At 52.3% G+C, this 26,011-nt stretch overlaps 2 protein-coding genes across 27 annotated transcripts; one reads left to right on the plus strand and one right to left on the minus strand.

The window, feature by feature from the left end:
* Positions 1-1,434: 1,434 nt before the first annotated feature.
* On the plus strand, positions 1,435-4,674 carry GINS1 (GINS complex subunit 1). 3 transcript variants are annotated; one of them, XM_075046961.1, is made up of 7 exons: positions 1,435-1,510; positions 1,599-1,663; positions 1,747-1,842; positions 2,246-2,336; positions 2,867-2,983; positions 3,868-3,942; positions 4,218-4,670. In XM_075046961.1, exons 1-7 carry the CDS (start codon positions 1,436-1,438, stop codon positions 4,284-4,286), a joined length of 588 nt encoding a protein of 195 aa, XP_074903062.1. In that variant the 5' UTR covers position 1,435; the 3' UTR covers positions 4,287-4,670. The 3 variants fall into 3 exon arrangements, with proteins under 3 accessions (XP_074903062.1, XP_074903061.1, XP_074903063.1); XM_075046960.1 differs by having other exon boundaries at positions 3,868-4,674; XM_075046962.1 differs by lacking the exon at positions 2,867-2,983 and having other exon boundaries at positions 4,218-4,674.
* On the minus strand, positions 4,337-25,942 carry NINL (ninein like). Of its 24 annotated transcripts, none has more exons than XM_075046935.1 (19): positions 25,901-25,942; positions 24,580-24,646; positions 23,169-23,274; positions 21,566-21,753; positions 21,187-21,323; positions 20,965-21,102; positions 20,544-20,682; positions 19,751-19,861; positions 19,035-19,124; positions 16,758-16,854; positions 16,080-16,240; positions 14,726-15,051; positions 11,454-11,561; positions 10,670-10,739; positions 9,259-9,510; positions 7,987-8,199; positions 7,020-7,151; positions 6,017-6,941; positions 4,337-4,415 (listed from the first exon to the last, which is right to left on the minus strand). In XM_075046935.1, exons 4-18 carry the CDS (start codon positions 21,566-21,568, stop codon positions 6,753-6,755), a joined length of 2,166 nt encoding a protein of 721 aa, XP_074903036.1. In that variant the 5' UTR covers positions 21,569-21,753; positions 23,169-23,274; positions 24,580-24,646; positions 25,901-25,942; the 3' UTR covers positions 4,337-4,415; positions 6,017-6,752. The 24 variants fall into 24 exon arrangements, with proteins under 24 accessions (XP_074903036.1, XP_074903043.1, XP_074903050.1 ...); XM_075046942.1 differs by having other exon boundaries at positions 21,001-21,102; positions 23,031-23,274; XM_075046949.1 differs by having other exon boundaries at positions 14,915-15,051; positions 16,128-16,240; positions 23,031-23,274.
* Between the last annotated feature and the right edge of the window lie 69 nt (positions 25,943-26,011).

Here is a 26,011-nt window from a genome sequence, read left to right on the forward strand (position 1 = left end):
AGGACAAGCTGTGGTCCTGGGTTATTGATTCCTTTTCCAGGGCTTCAAGTGCTATAAAATTTCCTGTTCCATCCAGAAACACACCTCTCAGTTTTCTCTTTTCCTCCCTTTAGTTTTGGCAAGCTTCAGGTTTGAAGGATGCTGTGGGCAAAAGGGAGATGCACCGGGAAGGGCTGGGGTAGCACAGGAAGGAGATTGTCAGAGAGACGGCTCTGTGCAGCACCCCAGAGAAGACCAAAAAGACGAATGGTGAAACCAGTTTTGCTACAGGCACCCTTTTTTTTTTTTTTTTTTTGAAGAGTGGGGTAAAAATGCTAATTTTTGCCTTATCCACTCGAGGGCTCTTGGCGTGACCCCAGAAGTGTCTGTGGTCATGCCCCATTCCCTGCCCTCATTGCTGCTGCAGGGAGGCACCGTCTGGAAGTCACAGGCTCAGCCCCGGCTGGCAGGAGAGGAAAGGACCCCACGGCTTTCGGTGGGCTCCTCGCAGCGTCCTGATGCTGGACCCCCACCTTGGTTCCCCTCACTTTAACCTGCCCTGTCCTCGGCTCTGCTGGCACAGCTCGCGGTGCCCTGCTGGGGCTTGTACAGCCCCGGGCGTGCAAGGGGACATCCCGGGGTGTGCAAGAGGACATGCTCAGGTGTGCAAGGGATGTCCTGGGGTGTGCAAGGAGACGTCCTCAGGTGTGCAAGGGGACGTCCTGGGTGTGCAAGAGGACATCCTGGGGTGTGCAAAGGGACATCCTGAGGTGTGCCAGAGAGCATCCTCAAGCGTGCAAGGGGACGTCCCGGGGCGTGCAAGAGGGCACCCTCGGGTGTGCAAGGGGACATCCCGGGGCGTGCAAGAGGGCACCCTCGGGTGTGCAAGGGGACATACCGGGGCGTGCAAAGGACATCCTCGGGGACAGGGATGGGTACGGGGCTTGTCCGCAGCAGATCTGCCCTCGCTCGGGGGTAGCCCTGCTCCGAGCCAAGGCTGGGCTGGGGCCCTCCGGTGGCTGCTCCTGTCACTCCTGGCCCAGAGAGCCACCTTGGGCCGGGAGGCCAAAAAAAAAGGTCAGAAACAGGAAAATTGAAATCTCGAAACAAGCCTCAAGAACTGGACGAGGAGAGGGGACGAGTTGGGCTTGTCTTGCCCCGGCGCAGGGTCGGCGCTTCCTTCCGCCCAGTCCCGCGGGGGTCTCCACGCCGGGGCCGGGGGGGCTGCTCTGGCTCTGCCACCCCCGGTTTGCAACCCTCACCTGCGGGAGACCCCCCCCAAAACCAACCCCGCACCGGCTGCGGCAACAGCGCCGCCGAGACCCGCCACAACTCGGTGCACCTAATGGCGGCGGGCGGGACCGGCGGGAGGCGCGGCCCCGCCCCCTCCCTCCCATTGGCTGCCGAGCGGCGGCGTTTTCCCGCGCCCGCGCGCGGCGTGGCGGGGCGGGGCGGCATGGCGGGGGAGCGGGCGGCCGGTCTGGTGCGGGAGCTGCACCGCGCCGGCGGCGGGAACCTGCCGCCATTCCGGGTGAGCGGGGACGGGACGGACCGGACCGGGACGGACCGGACCGGGACGGGCCCCGGCTCTCTCTGACCGACTGTGTCCGGTGTTGCAGGCGGAGGGGCTGCGGCAGGCGCTGGAGGAGATGCGGGCGCTCTACGAGCGGAACCAGGCGGACGTGTGAGTGTCGCGCCCGGTACCGGGCCCGCAGAGCCCGGGCGGCTCCCCCCCCCACCCTCCTCCTCCTCCTCTTCCTCCTCCAGGTCCGAAGCGAAGTCGGGACGGACCGACCTGATTTTCCTCATCCGGTTTCGCCACTGCTGCCTGCTCCGAAACCAGCGCTGCGTCCTGGCCTACCTGTGAGTGGGGCGGGGGGTGCCGCGGCCCGGAGGGGTCACGGAGCGTGGGTTCATCGGCGCAGCCTCAGAAGAGGGGGGGGTGTCCCCGAGCGATGGGTGTTGGGACTCTGGGCGGGGGGGAGCAGTTCCTCCGCGGGGCGCAGCTGCGGGACCGGTTCCCTTTGTGCTCAGTCCCGGTACCACCAAACGCTGGCACAAGGGGGAGGCCCCGTTTCCTCCTGCTCTTAAAAGTTTTAATCACTGGGTAGGCCAAAAATCACATCCGTTGAAGGCAGGCGGGTGGAACGACCCAAGTTTTCACCCTCTGTGTTGAGGGCAGACTGGGGCATCAGCATCACCCAGGGATGTTGCCGGCACTCGCCTCAGCAAAGATGCTGGTTTTACCCCTTGTTTCTTCCCCCAGGTACGACCGGTTGCTGCGGATCCGAGCACTAAGGTGGGAGTATGGCAGCGTCCTGCCAAACACCATCCAGTTTCACATGTCAGCTGAGGAAGTGAGTCAGCCTTGTCTTAAACTGTTCCCCTCTTTCCACTTACTCCTCCTGATGGATTATGTATTTAGTAGAATCAAAATAGGGTGGACTTCTCTTCCCCCACTATAAACATGACGCTTAACGTGCCTTTCTGTAAATACTGATTTGTTTATTCATTGTCTGGGGGTACAATCCCAAATGGATACTGAGTGCAGGTAATGCTCGGCACTTTGAAGGATCAGGTGGTCTTCACTAGATCAGTCTTGCAGCTGGCAGAACTAGGTCTTCACATGCTGCTCTCAAATCCCATCTCTAGACCAACATACAGAGCTGCTAACTTTAGCAGCATGTGTTCTACCCTGAATCCAGTTTGCTCTGCCTCTGGGGCAGTTTTTCCCTTTAGAAGAGCTTGCGTTCACCTTTGGCTGGCATGAACACGCTTGAGAACGGTGGTCTGACAGCACAAATACACTAGATCTCACTCATCAGGGACCCGTCTTTCAGCATTAGCTGTTTGGCTTTGCCTGAGGGATCACTGTTAATGTCCGCAGGTGGAGTGGTTCAATCGGTACAAAAAGTCTCTGGCTACCTACATGAGGTCAGTAGGAGGAGAGGAGGGGCTGGACCTTACACAGGACATAAAACCTCCTAAAAGCCTGTACATCGAAGTAAGTGCAAGATCGGTGGTTTCTGTCTGTGGTCTGTGAACAAACATTTTGCCCAACCATCTTTTTTTAGAGAAATTCACCCCTGTCCCAAGCCAGAAGGTCATTAAGCAAAGCCTTTGAGAGCACCAAAGCTTCCACAAGCTTCTACATTTTACTCTTTACACTCTGCCTGCCAGCGTTTTACTCCCTCTTCTACTGAGGGCTCAAGAGTGTGTTGAAAGATGGCATTTCTAGTTCACAGGGTATTGGTGTGGTGGGGCGAGTGGTCTGAATCCCAGTGGGAAGTTTTTGCAGCACTGATCAACTAGAAACCTTGTTGCCATGTTAAGGAGTGTTAACTAGTTTTCTTTGTTGTTATTTTAAATGGACTCTGATAGATGAGACTGTAAATCTTTTTACACAATTGATACAACAAAGCAAGAGCATGTGAGAAATCGGAGTCAGTAGCTGAAGTGCTCTGCTCTGATGTTCTCTTTGAAAGAACACATAGCGACAATCAACTTGTTCTTTAAGACAGTTTCACTGTTAACGGATTGGCATTTTCTGGTATGTGTGTGGGGAGGTTCTCCTGGAAATGTTGCTGCTGTTCCCCAGACCCCGTCTCTTGTACTGCTCTTCCTCTAGCCTCTGTGGAGGGCTGGGCTGGGCTGGTCGCTGACACTTCTTGCTCCAGGCAGAGGCAGGAAGAGAATGTCTGGTGGAGTCCGCAGACCGTGGGATCAGTCCAGTTCTGCATTTCCAGGTCTGCTCTGTATTGAGGCTCCAGCAGGCGGGTAGGAATGTTTCCATACTCAGTTCTGGGGCACGTGTTGTAAGCCAGCAGTGACGTCTAGTGTTTTCTATGGGAGATCTTGTGATCTGAGAGCTGCATTTCTGCTTTGCAGGTGCGGTGTTTAAGAGACTATGGAGAATTTGAGATCGATGATGGTACCACCGTCCTGTTGAAGAAGAATAGCCAGGTACCCATGACAAGAGAGTGCGGTCCATTCTCTTCCTTCCCTTTCGCTCTCTTGACATCCCCTGCTTATCCCAGCTTCACAGCATGTCACAGTTTCTGCACATGTAGCTCCTTGCACATGCTGCAAGCTGTCTGCGTGGCCCAGGACTGCGGTTCAGCTCTGCCTGATCTGGTACCACAATGCAGCAGGCATACAGCACCACAGAGCTGGTTGTGTGCAGCAACAAATCCAGTCTGCCTGGGTTTGAAGGAAGGTTTGTCTGTGTTTCTGTGCAGCACTTTTTACCCCGCTGGAAATGCGAGCAGTTAATCAGACAAGGAGTCCTCGAGCACATTCTGTCTTAAGCGTGCAGGACAGGAGGGACAACCCTTGCTTGGTGGCCTGCGCACAACATGGAATGAACTCTGGTGCGTGCAGGACTTCAGACAGCTCAGCATTTCTGCAGTGCCACTCCTCTCAACGGCCTTTGATACCTGACATGAAGATCAGCCCTGAGTTTATAAAGTATGCAGACCACATTGGCCAGCTTTTCATGACCAAAGGGTTGCATACTGGTAATGTAGCGATCCTGGGAAGCCAGCATAGTGGGGGGTGGGGGGTGGGGGGGGGAGCAGTGGTGTTATCCAAGCTCCACAGCTACAAGCAGGTTATTTGTGTTTGGAGCAGTTCTTTGTTCACACTGGGCATGTGGGAGTAAGACAGCAACTGGCTAAGCTCTGGAAGCCAGGAGAGCTCCACGGTTGCAAAATAAAGAACTGCTTCAGCCTTCAATTTAGTGTTTTTCAAGAGGTAATGCTGTGTTTGTTAAACACTCTGACCTGGCTCTCTGGCCCAACCCACCTTGACCCTGCAGGGTGATGCTCAACTGGCTATTTAGGTGTCTCAAGTGGAGCTACTTCTCCAAGTGTCAGAGGAGGCTGCACAAGCTTCTTTCTAGGATTAGACATGAAGCTTTGTCTCCCATCAGAAGCCTATAAATGTTGTTCCTTAAGGTGCTAAGTGAATGAGCACTGCAGTCTCGGTCATGGGTCTGGCCAAGGTTTATCCCAGCATGCTTGGGCTGTGCCTCTGTCCCTCTAGGAAGAGTCTCCGTCGCCAGAGCACTGGTCTGGCAGGTCCCAGGGACAGGAAAGGGAGCAGAGGGTTTTAAGGATTCCAGTTAGCACAAAACCAGAGCAAGGCTGAAGAGCTGCTCTCCCTGTCTGGTCTTCCTAATGGAGCTGCTCACTCAAGTAGCAGCTGAGAGGTAACACTTCTAAAACATAAGCCCTAGGTAAGACTAGAGGTTTGCCTAGCCCACATCTGACGGGAGCCAAAAAGCAAATACTTAGGGAAGAATACAGGAACAGGATAAATGCCTGGGGTGTTACTGCACTGCTCTCCCAGCCCCAGCCAAGGAACCTCCCTGAGCTAGCCTGCACCCTCTGTGGTGCTTCCCTCCTTGTAATAGCCCAGCTTCCCTCACGGCCCTTGTAATCAGGGCTGTCCCCAAGGCAAAGAAAGAGGAGTCTCAGCTGTCATCCACCTGGGCAGAAAAAGCACACCTAGACCAAGGTGGCCGCCTCAGTCACAGCCTCCAGCCATCTCCTGGAACCCCTCTACCCTGGCAGGCTGGGACTTAAAGGCAGCGGCTGAGTTTCAGCTCACAGCCAATTTATTCCCTTTTGTTCTTGAACCAACAACAGCTTGAGCTACTTTTAAGCCCCCTTCTTTGTATTGACTTTGTCCAGCCTCTGCTTTGCTACCCTGATCCAGTCAGACTTGTCTAGTCTCTCTTGTACAGTAGTCTCCATAGCCCCCAAAATTCTAGAAGTCCTTTCACAGCTAGTGGCAACCACAGCCCCCATGTAAATACGCTCTGCTCTGCACAGAGCAAGGCAGGGGCACCGTGACAATGATGCATCCTCCATGCAGAGGGTAACAGATCAATAAATTTGGTATTTGCTGATGTGAATGCCTGGCTTTGTGGCCTTTTAGACAACTTATTTTGGCAAGAGCAGTACTCACTGCCAGTGTGTGAAGGCCAACAAGATGGCAAGCTGTCAAGGAAGGCAAGATGACACGGTTCACTTACCACATCTTTGAAGAAGTGCAGTGCTGAGTAGGGGTCACCAACCCTGCCCCAAGCCTTGGAGGCTCAAACTGAAAGGGTTCTTCCCCCAGCCCCTCTGTCCTGCTCAGCACAGATGCAACAATCCAGCAGGATGTTGGTTTGGATCCTAGGCTCAGGCTTTAGGAGGGCTAGAATCTCCTAGAGCCCAAGAGGAGCTGTAGGGAATAAAAGTTCAGCAACAGTTGGGGGAAGCTACTGAAATACAGAGCAGACCAGAGATGGCAGGAGGTGCTGTAATACTGCAAACATTTTAATGCCACAACACAGCTTTCCTGCTTAGAGTGAGCCAGGTGCAGGAACCTGCAAGCCCTCCTGCCCTGGCTTTCCAGCTGTAACAGCGTGGCCCCAACAGCAACCCTCCACAGAGAGGGAGCATCCACACCGCCACCAAACACGCTGCCAGAGTGCAGGCAGCTCCTGTGGGATGGCTACCCTGAGACAGACCTGACTTACAACAGCATACTCGGCCACCAAGAAAGGCACCAAAGCTGGTGTGTTCAGTGGGAAAATTCAGCTACCACAGGACCAATTTCCTTAAAGGACTGTCTGGTTTCTCCATTTTCTACTTTCTACCCAGGAAAATCCTGGCAAGACCAGGGAGGACAAGGCTGATTTCCCAACCCAGCCACACCTCCCCTTCTGCATCTGACAAACCCCAGCCAGGACCAGGGGCAGGGCTACCACACCAGGTGCCCCATCACCCACTCAGAGATGCTGGCGTGATTTTTCCGATAAGCTGCTTCAGAGCTGAGGTTTGCTCCTCCAACAGCTGGTTCTTCTCCTCAGTGCTCTTCTGCTTCAGCTCAGCCACCTGTAGGGCCATTGCAAACCCCCTGTTCTCCTCACAGAGGTCTTCAATCAGCAGTTTGTTCCTGGAGATTTGGGCCTACAGCAGGGACAGGAAGCTTAAAGTTCAGCATTCCCACGCAGGGGTACCAGCCAGGCAGGGACACACAGCACTAACCCCTCTTGCATTCACCTGGGCATCTTTGAGTTGAGCCGCCCTCTCTGACAGCACAGCTTCCGCACTTCTCAGATTGTGTTCCAGCCCCTCTGCTTGCTCCACGGCTGCCTGCAGCAGACGCTCGTGTTCCTCCTGCAACAGGCAACAAAGCCCAGGGTTGTGTTGTCCCAGAACTCACCTGGCCCCTGGCAATCCTGGACCATGCATTTCCCCAAGGCCCCGCTCACAGACCTTCACACTCCCTGAAGGAGAGTGTGGGCGGATCAGCAGAGGTGGTACAGGATGCAAAGAGCAGTGGGACAAGTGTCTAGAGCAGTACAACCTTCCCTAGGTCAGCACCAACGGGTCTTAAGACAAGGCACAGATTTCCCAGCAATGTTTTCTATAAAACCAAGCCAATGGCCTCCCCTCTCCCAGCTGCATCCAGAAAACCCCAGGGAGAGACATAGTTTCCTTGGATGCAGTTTTTGTGTCTGCTCATTTTAATTCCTTAGGTTATAATTTGCTCCATCCTTCCCCAGGTTAGTTCCAACTGAATCAGTGTCCTGAAAACAAGGACAAACTCACAAAAACCCAACACCTTGTTGCCCAGTCCCCTAGAGATAAAACCACCCCACTCTGTGCAGGCTACATCTCCACGTAGAGGGCTCAAACTTTTTGTCCCCAGCCTGAGCCAACACAGAGTGTCTCCCCGGATAACTCCTGCTCCTCTAGGCACAAGGTATCTGGTCTGGGGTAGGTGGATTAGAGTGTGGAGGGCTCCTGTTTGAGTGCAGGGCAGTGACTGGGTTCATGAGGAATGAAAACTGCAGCTGAATTTGAAGATCAAGTGCATTTTTCCATGTGGGGCCTTGATATATAGCATCTTCCACCCAAACCTCTGGTGGCTTTGAACACAGCTGCCTTCCCCGCTGGCAGTGTTCCCTCCCCGGTACCCTTGACTGAGTTTCCGCAATTCCCTGCTTACCTGGATTCTGACCAGCTGCCTGCATGTCTGCTCAGCCTGCCGGTGGAGGTTTTCCTGGAGCTGCTGAGCCTTGCACTGTTCCTCTCTCAAGCTGGTTTGCAGCTGCTCAAACTGTTTCTTTGGCACCACATTGTTCATCTGGGCCTTGGCCTGCTGCAACTGCAGAGCATGCCGAGTCTGGGCCAGGCTCAGGTTTGCTTTGGCTTCTAAGAGCTGTAACACAGAAAGGCCAATAGCTGGTTACAGCCTTGTGCCAGCAATGGAACAGGCCCAGGGTGTGCTGCAGATGAGGGGAGATGTTAGGAAGCACCCTCAGTCCCGGCCTCAGCTCTCATAGCAGCAACGGCCACAGCAGAGCAGCAGGACCATGGGAGTGGTGCTTGCTGGGCAGCCTACAAAGCTGGGGATAGAGAGCACCTAGAGCTGCAGGAGGAGAAACAGGGACCTCTTGCCAAGAGATGCTCCCCTCGCTGAGCAGCGAGGAGCAGGATTTGCTGGAGGAATCCTCTGGGAGGGAGTCCTAGCACCAAGAGCTGCAATGGCAGGAGGCAGAGGGTCTGCTCACCTGGGTTTGTTCTTAGATACATCCCAGGCAAGCTGGGCCTCAATCCCTGCCTGTACTACATCTCTGCTTCCTGCTACCAGCAAAGGGCTAGTTCTTGGAAGCAGGTCTGGTCCAGCTTTGCCCTAGGGCGACCTAGGGGTGGCTGGCATAGGCAAGCTGTACTCTGGAAAGCCAGTCCCCGAGTCTGTCCCCAGGGTAGAAGGCAGCAGAGGGATATTAATATTTGGAGGTTTCTTACCTTGGCTTTCCTCTATCCTAGTGGTCCTTGTTCCCCTGCTCTGATCACTTCATTTCCCTCCCCTCAGACATGGCCTGCCCGGCCCCTGTCATCCCTGCCCAGCTCCTACCTGATCCTGCCACTCCTGTAGCTCCCTCTGTCAGCTGAGCCATGGGGAACCACAGCTCCTAGCACTCCTGTGTGAGCCACCTCCACTCAGCCTCCATCTCTGCCCAGCCAGCCTGCATAGGATAAGGACAGAGGGGCCACTGCAGGGGCAGCTGCAAGCAAGGACCTGTCCCAAGCTGCACCTGAACTGGCTTCAGACATGTCTGAGCTGGAGGGCGAGTCCTTTGTCCCCCACAAAGAGGAAGAGGACAGTCTTTTCTGCCTGGGGAAGATGTCTGATACAGCCCCAAGCAGGGCAATACCAACATCACAGGGACCACTCAGCAGCCTGCCACCCTGCCACCAACTGAATGACACCCACCTTCTCCTGTGAGGCCCTGAGCTGCTCTTGTAGCAGCTCTGTCTCCATCCAACATGCTGCATGCTGCTGGTGGTGCTCCAGCCTTGCAGCCATCTCTGCTCCTCGTAGCCACTCAGCCTCCACAAGCCTCTGGCCCTGCAGCTGGACAGTGCCACGGCCAGCACCATGGCTGGCCTTGTGCTCAGTGAGTTCACAGCCCAGCTGACGCATCTTGACATTCAGGTGGGAGACATCCCCCTTGCTCTTCTCACTCTGGAAAAGGTTCAGAAAAAAAACAATTGGTGGGAAGAGAGGCAACAGAGACTGAACCTGTCCTACACTGTCCCTGCTGGATTCCCACTCAGGAACACCGCTGTCGCTGCAGGGCCTTGCAGGCACTAAGGACAAGTGCCCTCATTTCCCAGCCTGAACAAAGCCCAGTGGCCGAGTTCAAGCGCAGCATTCCTGGGTAAGAAAACCTGCACAGATGATAGCCCTGGAGGAGGTCACTGGTGGCAGGGGGGGCAACTGTACAGATGTGTAACAGAAATACTAAGATTGGTAAGAATACAGTATGAATGGAAACGTGTCCATGTGCATGTGAAAGTACCAGACAAAAGAGCAGAGTAAGGGCTACAAGAGCAGCCTGCATCGACACTAAAAGGCACCATCCCCCAGATATTGCTCCTAGGACACTATCCCCAGCATGTAATGCTGAGCAAGGTGCAGTTTCTGGCCCGTGCTCTGACCAGGCCACAGCACAGATAACTTGTCCGCAGAAAGCCTCCATCTAACAGCAGGGCAGCAACACACTCGGCATCCCATTCTTCTGCTAGCCTCCCAGGAAAATGGGCAACCAACACAGCTTTCCTCCAAAGAAGGAAAAGCAGATAATGGGCAGCAGGTTTGTGGCTGAAGGTTAATGGAAGCTGAAGCCAGCAAGGGCCAGCAAAGGCCACCCTGCTGTGGCTGCTGGCCCCGAAGAGTACAAAAGACATGTCCAAAAAATAGGTTATGGTTCCTGTCATAAGGAATCACAGAAACAGGGTGAAGAACTAAAAACCTGCAACCCTCATCCATGTTGCACACAAGCAATCCTGGCCAGGCCTTGGTGCACACATGTCTAAGGGCTTGTGAGCATGTGGGTTTGAAACTGGGAGTGAGCAAAATCTCTGGGAGAAAGAGTGTAAGTAGGTAAAGTCAACCTCATTAGAGATTTTGTAGTAACACCTTCCCTTCTGTAAGACCTGCACTAGCTTTTGTCACACAAATTTGCCCTACTTGACAAGCTGTAAAACGAAGCTGGTTCTTCAAAGCAAGACTGGGTTTGACTGTTTGAAACAAACATTCCTGTTCTCCTCTATAAGCACGTGCAGTCTTTGTCCTCCTAAATCCTTCAGCCAAGAGCCTGTCAGTGTTAACGGCTTCTTACCGATGCTGTTAACTCTGCTATTTCAGCCAGCTCCTCCACCTTCTCTCTGCCCAACTTGCTCACGTTTTTCCTGTCGGGGAGAGGGATATGATCAGCTTCAGGCCAGAGAGGAGCAAACCACAGTCCCCCAGAGAATGGCCCCATTTTGGGGAGCCACACATCTGGTTTTGGCCTGCAACAGGAAGCAAAGCCAGGCCAAAACGGATATGGTGCTGAATTGATTCAGGAATGGGTCAGGTGTCTCTGCCCCAAGAGGTGACTCAGCCTAGCCCAGGGTAGACAGCTGGGGACATCCAAAGTCCTGCAACATTGTCAGAAGCCTAAAAATCAGGGGATGAAGAACAGTGGGAGAGCCAGCTTAGCAGACTCTTGGGACCATCCGCACCAGAAACCTGTCTCTGCTTGGATTTATGGCTCAGTGCGTGACCCTAGCACCTATCTGAAGCTTCCCAAGGCAGCAGCAGGCCACTGGCCAAAAGGTTAGTGTAGTGAAGAAGCCCATCCTTTCCTGCCTCAGCACACCCATTCCCACAGCCTTCCACAAACCCAGCTCTGGACCCTGTGCTCTGGCCTGCCCAAGCCTTTGGCTGGCCAAACCCATCCCAGCACTGGCTGCTTTTGCCTGGAGCAAAGGGTATGAGTGTGCTGGCTTGCTCAGAAATGAGAAAACAAAAGGCAGGGCGAGCCAGCTGAAATCTGGTAAATGCACCTGAGTGGCTGTTCCTTTTACAAGCATTAGCTATCCACCCATTTGCCAGCCTCTCACAGCTGGCTCCTCTCTTACACATCATGGTTGCTGCCCCTCTCATTTGCTAGCCTCAGCTCTTCCTGGAGTCTCCCAAGTTGACTTTTCAGCAAGCTGTTCTCCTCCAGCAGCTGGCAGAGCTCTCCCCTGCAGGGAGAGACAGCAGAGTGAGAAAACCATGCAAAAGCCCAGTTTGGTCTTGGCGTTCTACGCTGGCTCCTTGCTCTATTGTCATTTGGTTTGCAAGAACAGCAAGAACTAAAGAAATCTGAGAAACAACCATCCAATAACTCATGCAAAACATGTGGGGACAATCAAGAGACATTGGCAGAGAAGGAGCAGGTCTTCAAGGGAAGGGAAATAAAGGGGAATAAGGACAAATAGCATCACACCCTGAATTTGTATGGCCTCCAGCTAGCTGAAATTATTTTGAGGGCCTGCCAAGGCGTGGAAACAAAGTGATTTGGCTCATCAAGACACACCAAGACTTCATTACAGGATAACCAGGTGGCGGTCCCAACCCCTCAACTGCAATAGAGCCATGTCTGGAGAAGTCAGCTTGCTTGTGAGGTTCTGTGATTTTACAGTGCTGGACACAATAGCTATGATCCCAAATCCAAGGTAGCCTCTCTGCCTCATTATCCTTCCACTCTTACTGGTACTCCCAGTCTCCCATGAGGCCACGAATACAGGCACTTGTGGGAAGGAAGCTTAGTCCTGTGTTAAACGGACAGTCCTATCTGATAGCTACTGCTGAACCCCAGGTCCATACAGGACCCAAATTCCTCAGGGGAGAGCTCAAGGGAACAGACTGTCCATCTTGGCAGGGAGGACAGCATTGCAGTTTGTGGCACTGCATGTGGGAGGCAGAGTAGCTGAGTGGGGAAGTTCTTCCTCTCTTCCCCAAGCAAGCAAGCAAGACGACTAGTGCATGGGCTGTGTGGCATTTGCTCCCCCTGCTTGACGGGACGCTCCTCACAGCAGCTGCTTTCTGAGTCAGTTTTACATCAGGATTCACATGCTGTGCTTCTTGTGGCATCTCCAACACCCACATACAGCTGTACAAGGCAGAGGAGACAAGTGCATAGTCAGCCAGAGCCACGTGAGCACATCCCAGCGCTCTGACCACACTCCCACGGTTAGTAAAAGACATGCAGGGGACAGCAAGACAGAACACAGCTGCCATTATAGAGCGTCAAGAGAGAACATAGCTGCTGTTAGAGTGTCTCGGACCATCATGTTGTTAAGCAGCCTTGTGTTTCACAAGGCATCTGCTTTTTTTGCAGCAGCAGCAGCTCTAGTGTTAGTTCTGCAAACTAGTTTGCGCTCAAACCTGCCACTCTTTTGAGTGCTGGGTTCATTTTCCAGCCAGTGCACGACATCTTTGAGCTCCATCAGCTCCAGTTTCACCCTGTTCCTATCCCTTTCCAGCCCCACTTTGACAGACTGAATGTCATGTTTCCTCCTATGCTGCTGTGCCACTCTGTCTCCCAGGGCTTTTTTTTCCCTCTTCTTGCCCTCCAGATCAAGTCTGTCTATGTCCTGACGTGCTGCTGTGTCTGCTGTGTAAAGGCAGACATTTAACTTTGCTCTCTCTGCCTCTTTCCCAAGCACATCCCCTTGTCTATCGAGACTTAAATTTCTCCTTGACAAATGCTTTCAGCTTTGGCTCGAGCTTCTAGATTGAGCAGGCCATTCACTGCAACAGATGTCTGCACTGGTCCATCCATCATACAATTTTTCAGTTCTTCTCTGTTCCTTCAGTGCTGAGGTTGCAACAGGAGATTCTGATCTACCTGCTCATCCGAGTCTTGGGGACCTGCTTCTTTCCCCCTGAGGGCAGCTCTCCAGACACCTTGTCCCTTCTAACACCAGAGCCCTCAGCCCTATGATCTCTGCATTATTCCCATTTCATCCTGGTGCTTTTTCTCTCTTTTTCTTCTCAACAGACAGCATCTCACACATCTTGACTTGTTCCTCATTAACCTTCTCTTCCAACTTTAGCTGCCCCTTCTTCCACAGAGAGACCATGTCCTTTTCCTTCCGCTTCCACTGATGCCTCTCCTGGGCATGCTGGTCTTGAAGGTGTCCCCTTGAAGCCTTTATCATTGGGAAATCATCTCCTCTCACACCAATGTTGCTGCAACAAAGCCTTACAGCTGTCCTCATGCTAGCATTCACTCCATGACAGCTCTTGATTATGCTCAACCTCTGCATCTTTCCTAAAGATAAAAACCATTTTGCTGACCTGGGTTTGATAACACAGCTTGAAAAGCTCAGTCAGCCTCAGAATGTACTTTTGCTGGAGAAGCAATGTGGTTTTCTTTAAGTTGCAAAGTCAAGGCAATTCCTTAAATGTTACAGAAAGCTCCCACACCATCTTGCACTTCTCAAAACTCATCCATCAGATGTTTTCCAACAACTCTGAAAGCTCCCCACTACAGCCAGTCCTCACCATCCACAGAGAGGGTGGCAACACAGCTCAAATGCCTTGTATTTCTGTTACCTGGGCTTGTTCCCCATCTCTGCCACAGACTTCAGCCAAGTCGCATCCTTTCTCCCACACTTACTCTGTATCTCAGCTCCTCAGCCCTGAAACGGGGATAATGACCTAGCAAAATCCCCTGCTTGCGTATTGCCGAAGAGGACTTTGCTCCTGAAGGGAGGCACAGCAGGGAAGAGGCAAGAGGAAAGTGTGGGAGCAGTGGTGGGGTCTGCTGGCAAGCAGGAGGGGGCAGGCATGGACAGGCCACAGTTTCCTGTCTAATTCCTCTCCAGTCTCCTCTGCAAGGCCATTCTTGGCCTCTGGGGAAGTTGCAGAACTGGCACCACAAGCACAGGAAGGGAAGATGAACAGCCATTTATTGACAACCTTACCCTCCCACAAGCCAGTCTGTTTTGGCTATATAGAGAAATTCAAGCCATTTTTTGCTGCTTTTAAGACAGCAGGTTGTGATGATCTAGCAAGTAGAGGCAGGTTTGCTGAAGGACCAAGAAAGAGAGAGATAACAAGAAAACTCTGACAAAAGCTCTCTTATTTCTCTCACTGTTTTGAGATACACTCTTTGCTAGGCACTGCCTCTGACACAAGCTTGTAGAACATGCAGGGAAACTTCAAGTCCTGAAATAAAAGCACTCATGTAAGGGGAGTTTAGATGTCTTACTTCAAACAGCCCTGCAATACTGCAGATTTTCTTCCAAATTAAAACAGCCCTCCAGCCTCTTGAGAAATCAGCCCAGCCTACTCTCCTATGAGCAGGGCACGCACCCCTAATCTCCCGCTTAGCCCCACAAAGAGAATGGTGCCAGACCTCAGTCTCTCTCTGTCCCTGCGCTGCGCCCTCAGCTCTTCTCCCTCCCGGTCCAGCTGCTGCCCTGGATGGTAAATGTCTTTGGTGTGCTGTTGTCCCACCCTGGCCTGCTCCACCTCAAACCTCTCCTCCAGCTCCAGGCTCCACACACATTTTTGCTCTTTCAGGCTATCAATTACAGCCCAGTACTTTGCAACTGTTTCTTCCAGGTCTCTTTTATGGTCTTCCATCTTGCGCATCTCAGCCTTGAAGCTTTCTTCACTGTCCTTCCTCTCTCTCTCAAAGTTTTTCCTCATTAACTCGATTTCCTCCTCGTAATAGTTTATCTGTTGGGAGAAGACAGGATTTGGTTATTAGCACCATGCTCCCAAGAGCTCCCCTCTCCTCCAATAGCTCTGACTCAGATCATCTATTGGTCTCTCTCAACAGGGGACACTCTTCAGGCAGTCCCTGTCCCTACTGAACTTAAGGCAATAATCAGTCTCACGCAGCAGCCTCTAACAAGCAGGTATCAGTGGGTCCCAGCTCTTCCCAGCAAGCAGCGTGGTTCTCCCCTTTCTCCTTGGTTGCAAGGGATACCAGAGAGGAGAAGGGAGAGGCCAGGGCATCATCTGCCGCTGCTCCCAGTGCATCCTTCCTCCACCCCGCAGAGTGGTCCCTTGTCCAAGATGTGGTGGTGAGTAGCTGCTGCTCCCCATTACTCCCCTGTAAATACTAGAAACTCCAGGATTTGAAGAGCACAAAGGCAGGACTGTGAAGCAGGCAGAAGATCTGCAAGCAACTTTGTGCTCCTTGAACTGTTCATCACCCCTGTGGATTTACTCTTGCAGTGCTGCAATGGAAACCCAGCGAGCATCCCCAACCTCTCAGTTCAACAGCAAAAGGAGTGAAGGTGGAAACTGAGACCTCTCACAGGAGCACTTACTGTTGTCTAAAGGGAGGGCTGGGCTCACACTGTCACCTTAGGGCAAGCAGGTTAAAAGTGTGCTGCAAGCCCAGGGAGACAGGGCTCTGATAACCCCCCCGCCCCCATGCCCTCAGGAGACACCTGGCTGCTTCTCCTCTTGATCCTGTCACTGGTTTTACTGCAACAGCAACACTGAGTAGAGTTAATCTCTGGTTCCCCATAAGGGGCAAGACCCACACAAACATTTTGCAAGGTGACACAGATTTCCAGAAAGCCTTTGCCAGCCAGCGAGGGCCCCAAACCTTCCTACCAGCTAAGATGGGCTGGGGAAGCACATGCAATAAAGCCAGCAGAGAGATGAGGTACCACTCTGCTCCCCAGCCTGAACTCTCCAGCAGCCCTCCTGGCATAGATGCCCCACCAGCCATGCTGTAGCAGGGTGCTTACCAAGCAGTTGTGCCAAGAGGTCAGGACATCTCCTCCCACACCTCTCACCTTGGTTTCCAGCTGCACCTTCAGGTCCCGCAGCTGCTCTTGGAGCTGCTCCACTGAAAGTGATGTCTCTGTGCACGGAGAAGTGGAAACCAGAGGGCTGGGAGAGCGGCACACTGACAGAGAGAAACCCTGTGAGGACAGGCCTACAGGCCTGGCTGTCCTGATCAGGCTGGCTGCAGCTTCATCCAGTCAAGTCTATACAACCCCGAAAGATGGAGAACCCCCATCTATCTGGCAACCAGTCCCATGGCTGCATCACGCCTCTGGGCCAGAAGTTTTTCTCTCATGCTCAACCTGAATCTCCCAACCCACAGTCTGGGGCTACTTCTTCTTTATTACATTGTTTCCTCAACATCCTCAACAGTGAAAATCTGCCTGTTCACTCCCACTTACCTAGACCACAGGTTACCATCACCAGCTTTTGAGCTGGAATAGCCTTCTTCCCTCCGTCTCCCTCCTCCTCACCACCCATCACCCCCTTCTTCCCTCCCATGGCTGCCCAGTACCAGAACTGGCAGCAGCAGCTCAGACACAACAAGCCACCCCAGGCTCCCATGGAAACTCCAATCCGCAGGGAACCTTGCTCTTGCTGAGAAGATGGGAGAGGCACCAAACCCTCCTGTATTTTACCTCCTGCTGGTGGCCCTCTCTCAGCCCTGCTCTCCCGTAGCTGGAGACGCAGCCTTTCCAGCTCCCTTTGTAGCACTCCATTCTGGTCCCACAGCACCTGAAGCAGAGGCTGGTCATGACTCAGCTACGAAAATCCCCAGGGCTGCGGGGGGCCGAGTGCCCACGGCTCCCAGCAGCCACGTGTACTCAGGGTCTCTTGCAGCATGAAGAGCAGCTTCCCCCTCACCAGCACAGTCAGAGAATAAAGGCAGGAAGTTTTCTTCCTTCCCAAACAGAGATGAGAGATTTTGGAAGAGCCAGAGAAGAAATTCAAGCCCAGATTACCGCGACCACCATCACTGGACACTGTAAAGCACAAAGAGCCACAAGCAACTGCCCCTGCATGCAAAAGCACACAATACCAGGGGTTTTTGCAGCCATCTTGGATGGTTGGTCCTCCCGAGACCCCTCCTGACCTAAACACAACCATTGCTAGCAACCAACACACAAGAAACACTGTAATCTCAGTACGATCCCTCACACAGCCCAGAGGTTTGCATGTACATCCTCAAGACATTCCTGTGGGCATCTGGGCTAGCCAACAAGCACTACTGCATGCAGTCAAGGCAACAGCAGGATTTACAATGAAGCAAGTCCCACAGGGCTCTGGAAGGAAACATTTCCAGGTTGCGGAAGGAATAAAGCAAGGCAAGAAGGTGCTGATCCCATGGGAAGGACAGCAAGAGGCAAGTCCTGCTGCCTGCTTAGCACAGACACCCTCAGAGGCCAACACAGGAATTTATCCCACCTCAGTGCCAACATCAGCCTGCAGCAAGGAGTCCCACCACTGAACACCATGCTATAAGCCACCACACCAGTGCAATAAGCCACTTCCATGCAGGTGTCTGGAGCTGGGCAACTGCTTGTTTCACTTCACATGCTCCATCTCATACTGGAAGCAACACCGTACAAGGCATCCTGCCTCCCTCCAGACTGTCCACTTTGAGCAGACACCAAATTATATCCCATGTGCTGCTACCCAGGAAACTGATGGGCTGCAAGACACTAAGAACTAGGATACTTCCAAAGATCCCAATTAATAAATATAATTGAGCAGATGCAGACAAATGCAAACCCAGTTTGTTTAATCTCCATTCTAAAGAGGAGAGCAGAGGAGGGGAGGTCTGGCAGCATTCAGCAAGGGTAAAGGGTGAACCCAAGGGGGTGCCCTCCCAGGGGCAGATGAAGGCTAAAGACTGAACCTCTCCATCCATCAACGTTCTCATGGACAACTCCGGGGCTGCTCAATGGGAGGAAAAATTGCAGCACTGACAATCTTCAACCCTCTGGTGCCACCTGGAGCAATGCTGCGCTGGATAGTGCTCCAGCATGTTTGCCTTTAATTACAGCTTCAAGAGCCTGCTGCATCCATGAAACGGCTTTGCTGGAAATGCAGATTTCATCCCCTTGCTAGGGGGATTTTATAAGTCACCATCTCTACTCAGTGGTGTTCCCCACTCACACATAGCACTTGGGAACAAATGGCCAATGCAATAAGCACTGGACTCAGGAGCCAATGCACAGAGCACCCAGCAAGTCACAACATGCAAGATACACGAGTCACTTAAAAACAACAGAAGGGAAACGGAGGCTGTGCTCACATCCCAGAAAGCCCAAAGCTCTGGGCAGGAGCACAGCACCCTGCAGGAGGTACAACACGCACAACAGCAATGCCTGGACCACACGCACATCAGGTACCTGGACAGGCTCACCTTGACTCTCTAGCAGAGTCCAGCAGCAACAAGTTTTGTAGGGGTTGTTAAAGTGGGGGTAAGAAGGAGGAAGGGAAAAACAAAAAGATAGAAGAATTTAGCTGATAGCATGCTTTGCAAAAAAGGAGAAAAGCTTTCTCCTTGCATTCAAAAAGAAATGCAACAGAGCCAAGGGTGGTCTGTCCTTATACACAGAGCTACACGGTTCCCAAACAAAATAGCCCACGCCTACAGGGTGGCAGGAATGGAGGAATATACAACCGACCCCTACTCGCCCCTGCCAGTATCCCAGCAAGGGAACCAACCCATGGAGGGCTGCAGGAACAAGGAGACAGGCTGCTTTACTGGGGGCACAGCTGTGTCCTGCCTCCTGCCAAAGGACTGTGAGCAAGGCAAGAGGGATCCCCCCTCTGCACCTTGATCAGGGCTGCCTCCTTCCTCTCCCCCAGGGCCAAAGTGCCCGATAGATGTGCCAATGAGAGCTGTACTTTCACGACAGCATTGCTGGAGAGCTGCCCACCCGTACCTGGCACTGCCGCTCGTATTCCAGGACAATCTCTGCAAAGCACTCACTCTGGTTCAGGAGCTCTGGGCTGTGGGGCTTCATCTGGCCCAGCTGCACAAGCACAGGGAAACACTTCTCATCAAGGAAATTATCACCTCTCCATATGGAGAGCCAAAAGCTCTACTAAATCACTGGAGACATGGTACTACACCCATAGATTCAATGGAAGGGTTCCTATTGACACCTGTGGAATAGGTCAGATGCAGAAAGAGGAGGAAAAACATTTTTCTTCATGCACGAGACACACCAAACTATGGGTGGGCTAGCTTTCCCAAACTGGCTAACAAGATCACAGACTCATTTCTTTCCCCAGATCCATTTTACCAGGTGCCTCACTGGAGTGGAAGACATGAAAACTAACCCTTTACTTCAATACTTGTGAAAAAGAAGGCTTTTCTTTTCTGGAAACCAAACTCTAAAGTTCTCACTTGAAGGCTGCAGGTTTGTAGAATTTTCTACAATTGCAAACTTTCCTCATCTTTTTTTTTCCAAACTTGAAAAGGCTTAAATTAAAAGCCAATATTTTTTCTTTTCAGGTTGTCATTAATGTGCAGGAGAGTTCAAAGAGTGGGAGACCATAACAACTGACGCAAAATATGCAAGATTTAATAGAAAAGGGTCAATCTTTTGATGAGTTCCTGAAAAGTTCTTATTTAACTGCAACAGAGGAAGGCTACCTTGTCCTTCACAACGCAGTTGAGTTCTTTCTGCAGCTCCAACACCAGCTTCTCAGAGGCCACCAGTTTCTCAGCCATCTCCGTGACCTTGTTTTGCAGCTGTGTGTTCTCCTGCAGACAAAAGGGAGAAGATTCTCTTGATGTTGCAGGTCCTCACGTCGCAGGATGGGTTCATCAGCCACGGGCCTTCAGCAGCAAGCTGTAAAACAACTGGCACATCAGCATGCCAAACACAGCACAGGTGCCAGAAGACCCCACTTTGGACAGCACATTGCTGATACACACCATGTGGGCTGGGGTTTGGCTCGTCTCTCCAAAGGACAGGCTTAGGAGTGCGTTTTGCAGAATAAAAGCTAGTCAGCCCCACAGGCTCATCTCTACCTCTGCTTCACAAAACTATGGTTTCCCTCACAGCCAACAAAGGCAGCAAGTCCTGAGCTATCTCCATGTGTACTTCTACACTGAACAGCACTGGGAAAATCCCAGGCACGCAGACACCATCGTCTCTGCTTTTGGCATGGTCCCTGGCACAACTTTAGCCTCAGCCATCAGGTATTCAGGTGTTACCAAGGGCCAAACCACTCCCAACAGACAATGTGGGGCTTTAATAATGTCACGGCAAGGCAACAAACTCTGTATTTAATTCAATAGTATGGATGTGGCTGATGATTTTTCTGCATAAAACTCCTGTCCTTCCCAGCAAGACCAACACAAACCATCCATCTTTGTCACCACCTCTGCTTTGCCTCCTCTGAAGAAGTGAAGATGTTTCACCCAGGGCAGTTTTACTTACCTTCATTACGTGGTTCAGTCTCCCTTGCAGGCTGGCCTCTTTGCCCTGGAGGAACTGTGTATCAGCCTCCAGCTTCGCTTGGTGACTGACTGCTTGCTGCAAAAGCAGCTCTTTTGCCTCTATTTCTGCCTGAAAATCCCTGGGGGGAAAAAGCAACATGGTTGGGGCACCCGGAGCATGTTCTCAGATGGCCACAAGGTCCACACACCCCCTCTCACCATGCACAAAGCAGGAGATGACGGCTTGGTTAGAGAGATGCTGGGACCATAGTGGGGTGAGGGGGCCTCAGGGTCTTCTCTGCCACTGACACAATGGCAAAACAAGTGGGAGATTCATAAAGGGAGACTGGGACGGGAGGCAGATACTGTGGGCAGCCACAGAAAAAACATTTTCCCTGCCCCACCAAAAGGACCCCTCCTACTTGAGCTTGCTCTGGGTGTGCTCGAGAGCGACGTACTGCTCGTCCAACTCCCTGCCAAGCTGCAGGCAGCGACCCTCCACTTTCTCCAAGTCCAGCCTCGCCTTGTCCCTCTCCCTGGCGATCTGCCTCACCTGGATCCTGCAGGCACAGTGAGCAGTGCAATAAGAGACATCTCATGCACCCCACAGAAGGGCCGTCCTCACAGGGACCAGCAACCCTTACCTGAGGCACTGCAGTTTGTATCCATAGGAGGCGACGGCTGCATGCTGAAGCCCACTCCTGGGGACCATGAGTGTGTTGTCCAAAGCTGTGGGCAGCTCTGCCAGGCTCACCTGCACCCCTGTGCTGCTACTCAGCCTCTGCAAAGACAGCACAGACTGAAATCACTTTCTCCCTCTTCTAACAGTGCCAACAGGACTTCTGTTGTTACACCATCTGACCACCCTCCAGTCTTTCAGAGATCCCCCCCACATCTCACAGACAGGCCTAGATCACATCCACCCCAGATTTTCCCTAGCCCTGGGGTGGCCAAACCCTGCCACCCCATCATGAACCTGACTGCACCCCGGACAGCTACTTGCTGAAAGGCTTTGCTGCTCACCATATCCACCACCACCAGTCAAAGCAGCACTAGAGACCTTGAGGATCTCCTCTAAGTTCTTCCAGGGCTCAAATGGCAATAACAAATTCAGGTTTGGCAAATCTATTGCTGTTGCTGATGCTGGAGAAGAGATGTGGGCCCACACAGCTTGGCTGGATGGATGGACTGCTTCCCTGCGCACTCTGATGCTGAGGAAAAAAGCAGCGGAGGCACGTCAGTGGGGCAAAATTGGCAGAGAAAAACTGACAGCTTTCGATACTGAAAGGAAACCCAGGGACCCCATCAATATTGGAGAACGTTCTAAAAACAACTCCAAGCTGCCAGGAAGGAGATGTCCTGCGCTGCCCTTAAGGCAGCCACAAGGAGCATGTTGGCAGGCACAGACGCATACACTTTGGTCTCCCTGCTAACCCATGAAAACTCAGTATCCACAGAAAGACCAACATGGAAAGTTATATAGCACCAGAGAGTCTTGTGAAAACTGTCAGAAAACTGCAAGCCAACATTTTGTTTGATCTAGAAGCTAAAACTGGGTTGAGGTCAGCTTCAAAGGTGAAGAGATTCAGCCAAGCTGAACCAAAAAGCAGAACCCAGAAAGCTGACACAGAACTGGTAACATCTCCAAGAGCACCGATTTCATACCAAGTTTGGAAGAAGCCTATCTTCAGAGAACTGTTACCTCAAAGTCTTAAGCCAAAAGAACCTGAAGCAATTCTTTTTTTCTTTTTTGAAGCCATTTTGCTAAGGATCCTGGATGGAGCTGTCCTGGCTGTCAGGGTAATCAGCAATTCACTTCCACCTTAGTGCATTAAAGTGCAGTTACTTCAAAAACATTTGCAGATGCCTTGCCAGTCCTTGAAATTAAAACCACTAAGGCCAAACAAGTATTTTACATCAAACAAAGAAAATGCGGATGACGCTTGCTCCATGCACTAAAAAAGGGACAACCTGAGTTGCAAGAGGTGCAGAGATGTCAGCACTTCTGAAGCCAGTGTCAGAATTGGGGTGATCTTTCCCCTCTGCTAGGATGTGCATCCCTCCCCCTCCAGTAAAAAGCTGAGGCTCAACAGCCCTCTGTTGTTCTGTATTACCATGCCACTTCACCTGCAGAGGGTTTGCTCCTACTCAGGCAGCTCCCAGGGGAGCCTTTCGGTCACCATGCAGTGCCTGAAGTCCAGACCATACCCAAAAACTGACAAGTGGAAAACTCTCCCCAGGTCACTACCCTCAGATGCCCAACTAATGTCTATTAAATCACCCCCTTGTGAAACAAAACATCTTGGCCCGAATTGTTCTCAGTAGAACTCATTCTTTAGCCTCCTTTCTTGTTGGGAAATGGACAGAGAAACCTTTCAAAGTGTGACAGCTGGATTTGTGTCTGGATTCTCCGCAAGACGCTGCAGAAACACCAATCAAAAGTGAACTGTCCTGTGTAGGGAACTGGCAATGACTTATGGTTCCTTACCCAAAGTTAAGGAAATGACCTCCAAGGAGCTGCAGATCAAGGCCATCAACGAGGATCCTTTTTACAAAGAAAGCTTTCTGCCTTTCAGCTCGCCCCATGAATTGCTGAGTCTTGGCTGCTTGACAGATGTTGACGTACCTTAGAAAAAGGTGGTCATGTGGCTGAACAAGCCAAAGTGCAACTCCTCAAAGCTCATCCTTCCATCTCCACCCTTTTCCAGTTTAGTGAATATATCTTTGAGTTCCTAAAAAATGAGTACAAAAGAACAGGAACTCACCAGCTGCAGGAACACAGCTTGAAGCATCCAAACATCTTCTTAAAATAATCCCATCTTTTTTACAGTGCAAATGGAACACAATTAAAAAACTCTTTTTTGAAAATTAACACTGCCCTATTTCCATGCACACAAAAAGAAACAAACTCCTCTCCACAAAGTCTGAAATGTGAGCCCCAGTAGTGGATGCAGATAGGTATAAAAAACACTTGAATCCTGCTTCAGTTTTGGGAGAGAAGGGGGATTAAGGCCACATGCCTACCTGGGACCCCGAAGAGGTACAGTCGCCCTGTAATTTCATTTTGGCAACGGCAGGCTATTCACAGAGACACACAGCAAAAGGACAAAATACAACGGGAACAAGCTGCAACAAGGGAAAAATCGACTGGCCATAAGGAGAAAATTCTTCCTCCTGAGTGCACTGCAGCTCTGGGACAGGCCCAGTGAAGCTGTGGGGTCTCCATCCTGGGAGATACTCAAACCTAGACTGGACGAGCCTTGACCAACTTGGTCTAGTTTGAAAGTCAGCTCTGCTGTGAGGAGGACTAGCCCAGATGCCTCCAGAGTTCTCTTCCCACCTAACCCTGCTGCAGTCAGACACTACAGACCAGCTCCTCTCCAAGGGAAGCCATGTGTGTTCCCAAGGAAATGCAGCTGTGCTGGGGTACGTCAGCTCAGGACCAGTGGCTGAGGTCCAGGGGACACAAAGCTTACTTTTGACAGTCACTTCCTTTGACTCTACAGATTCACTGCCCAGAACTCGCTGACCATCCCTCCCTCAACAAGCCGTCTCCCACACTTTCCCTGCTCACCTCCTTCCTCAGCTCCTTCAGCCAAACACTGGCTGAGGAAAGCCTCCCCTCCTGCACCTACCTCCTCTGGAAGGGCCCGGACTTGAGCCTCAGCCATGTCCAAGGAAGGGCTGGGCACCTGCCGGGAGCTGCAGGCTAGGTCAGGCTTCCAGATGAAAACACAGCACGCATCAGCCATCCTAAAAACAGCCTCCCCACAACTACTTGTGAAACAAGACTGTGAGGACCAAGCCCCCTTTATCTGTATTCTTCCCTGGAAGGACAATGGAAGAGCACAGCCAATGTCACTGACACAAGAATAATGGGGACCAGGCAGCATGACTCCCATCACAAACTCAATCCAGGTGTGTTAGCACCATGCCACCCTCAAGCATTCCCCCACAAATCCCAGAGGATCTCTACCATGTCCTCTCCTGATGGCTTGCCAATACATTACACATAGGGAGGAGGAAGAGCATCATACCTTGTGCCTCCAACACTGCGTTCACAAAAGCCATATCACTTTCAGCCTCTTTGTTTGCCTTCAGGTTCTGTAGTAACAAAAATGAGGAAAGAGCATCAGTCACAGTCTGCCCGAGGGCAGGGGTCACACACCCCAAACCTGCTGGCTTCACTCGAACATGCAGCTCCTGACACACCTGCTTACAATGAGAATGGGGAAAACCCATGCACAGCACAGCCTGACTCACCCAGGCAGCCTCAGACACACTGGCACTGGAAATGTTTGTGGTTTTTTAACAACTTCATTTTACCACGTCAAACATTTCAGCTCAGTTCTCAGAAGAGTGCCCTGCCAAGCAGGAGAGCGCCTTTTCCCACAAAAGTTTAAGGGTTTGTTCACAGATCAGCCAAGTATCCCGGGTACCCATGGCAGGAAGAGGGTTAAATCTGCCCTCTGTTCAGGGATGAAAAAAAATCATTGGAGGAGGAAAAAAAGGGGGAAAGATGGAAGATGCAAATCCTGCTGAAATCCCAGATAGGAATGGAGGATAAGGGGGTGCAGCATGCCCACATCCAAACCCTCTGCCCCAACAGCAAACCCAGAGATCCAGCTCTGTGAAAACTGGATCCCAGCTGCTTGCACGACATGGACAGAGAAGTGGAAAAGGCATCAGCTGAAGAAAGGCAGAGCAAAGCATGGGTCCTTCTCCTCTGGTGTCTGTTGAGAACCTCTAAATCTTGTTCAACTGCCTTGTTTGAGCTCAGGCATGCAAACCAACCCTCATTGGACACCCCTGGGCTTGCAGAAGAGGTGATACAGGGCTGACAGCCAGCTCCTCCTCCCCCTGCAAATTGCTTGGGGTGTTCCCGAGTCTGGACTCTTGGCTTTTACATGGGCATGACAGGCCGTACACACAGACACCAGCATGTATGGTTTTCCAAGGGGGAACGCATCACCACACAAACAGAGACTGGGGCCCATCCACCTCATCCTCAAGCAGTATGTTAAGCAGGAAACCGAACCCGCGCTCCCCAGGCATAACCTCCACCTCCCTTTTCAAGGTGTTTTAAGAAGGATCTGCAGCCTCGCACGAGGCGACTAAGCCACGCAGGCAGCGGCGGTAGCCAGCCCCCAGCGCACTCAGCAGAGACGCAGCTCTCTGCAGGCCGCAGGCCGTGCCTCGGCTGGCACTGATGCTCCCCACACGCTTGAGCAGGCCCTTGAGGCGCGGGCAGGGGAAAGGCGGGGGGGACCGTGCCGTGCCGTGCCGACACCGGCCCAAGGGCCTGCGGCGACCAAAGCCCGGCCCGCCCCGGCCCCGCCGCCCCCGGCCCTCACTCACCGCGCCGCCGCGCACGCGCACGCGCATGCGCCCGCCCCGCCCGCCGGCCCCCTCCCGCGCCTGCGCACCCCGCGTCCTCCCGGCAGCCCGGACCCCCCGCGCATGCGCACG

The sequence above is a fragment of the Buteo buteo genome, chromosome 15 (genome assembly GCF_964188355.1).
Source record: "Buteo buteo chromosome 15, bButBut1.hap1.1, whole genome shotgun sequence".
Taxonomy (NCBI): Eukaryota; Metazoa; Chordata; class Aves; order Accipitriformes; family Accipitridae; genus Buteo; species Buteo buteo.

Excerpts from the sequence above, each read along its gene's own strand:
- GINS1 (XM_075046960.1), top strand. The coding sequence starts at position 1,436 with ATGGCGGGGGAGCGGGCGGCCGGTCTGGTGCGGGAGCTGCACCGCGCC. Across the intron at positions 1,511-1,598 it reads GGAACCTGCCGCCATTCCGG|GCGGAGGGGCTGCGGCAGGC; the intron begins GTGAGCGGGGAC and ends CCGGTGTTGCAG. Across the intron at positions 2,984-3,867 it reads CTAAAAGCCTGTACATCGAA|GTGCGGTGTTTAAGAGACTA; the intron begins GTAAGTGCAAGA and ends TCTGCTTTGCAG.
- NINL (XM_075046935.1), bottom strand. Across the intron at positions 10,740-11,453 it reads AGGGGCAGCAACCATGATGT|GAAAAACGTGAGCAAGTTGG; the intron begins GTAAGAGAGGAG and ends TCTCCCCGACAG. Across the intron at positions 9,511-10,669 it reads TAGCAGAGTTAACAGCATCG|AGTGAGAAGAGCAAGGGGGA; the intron begins GTAAGAAGCCGT and ends AACCTTTTCCAG.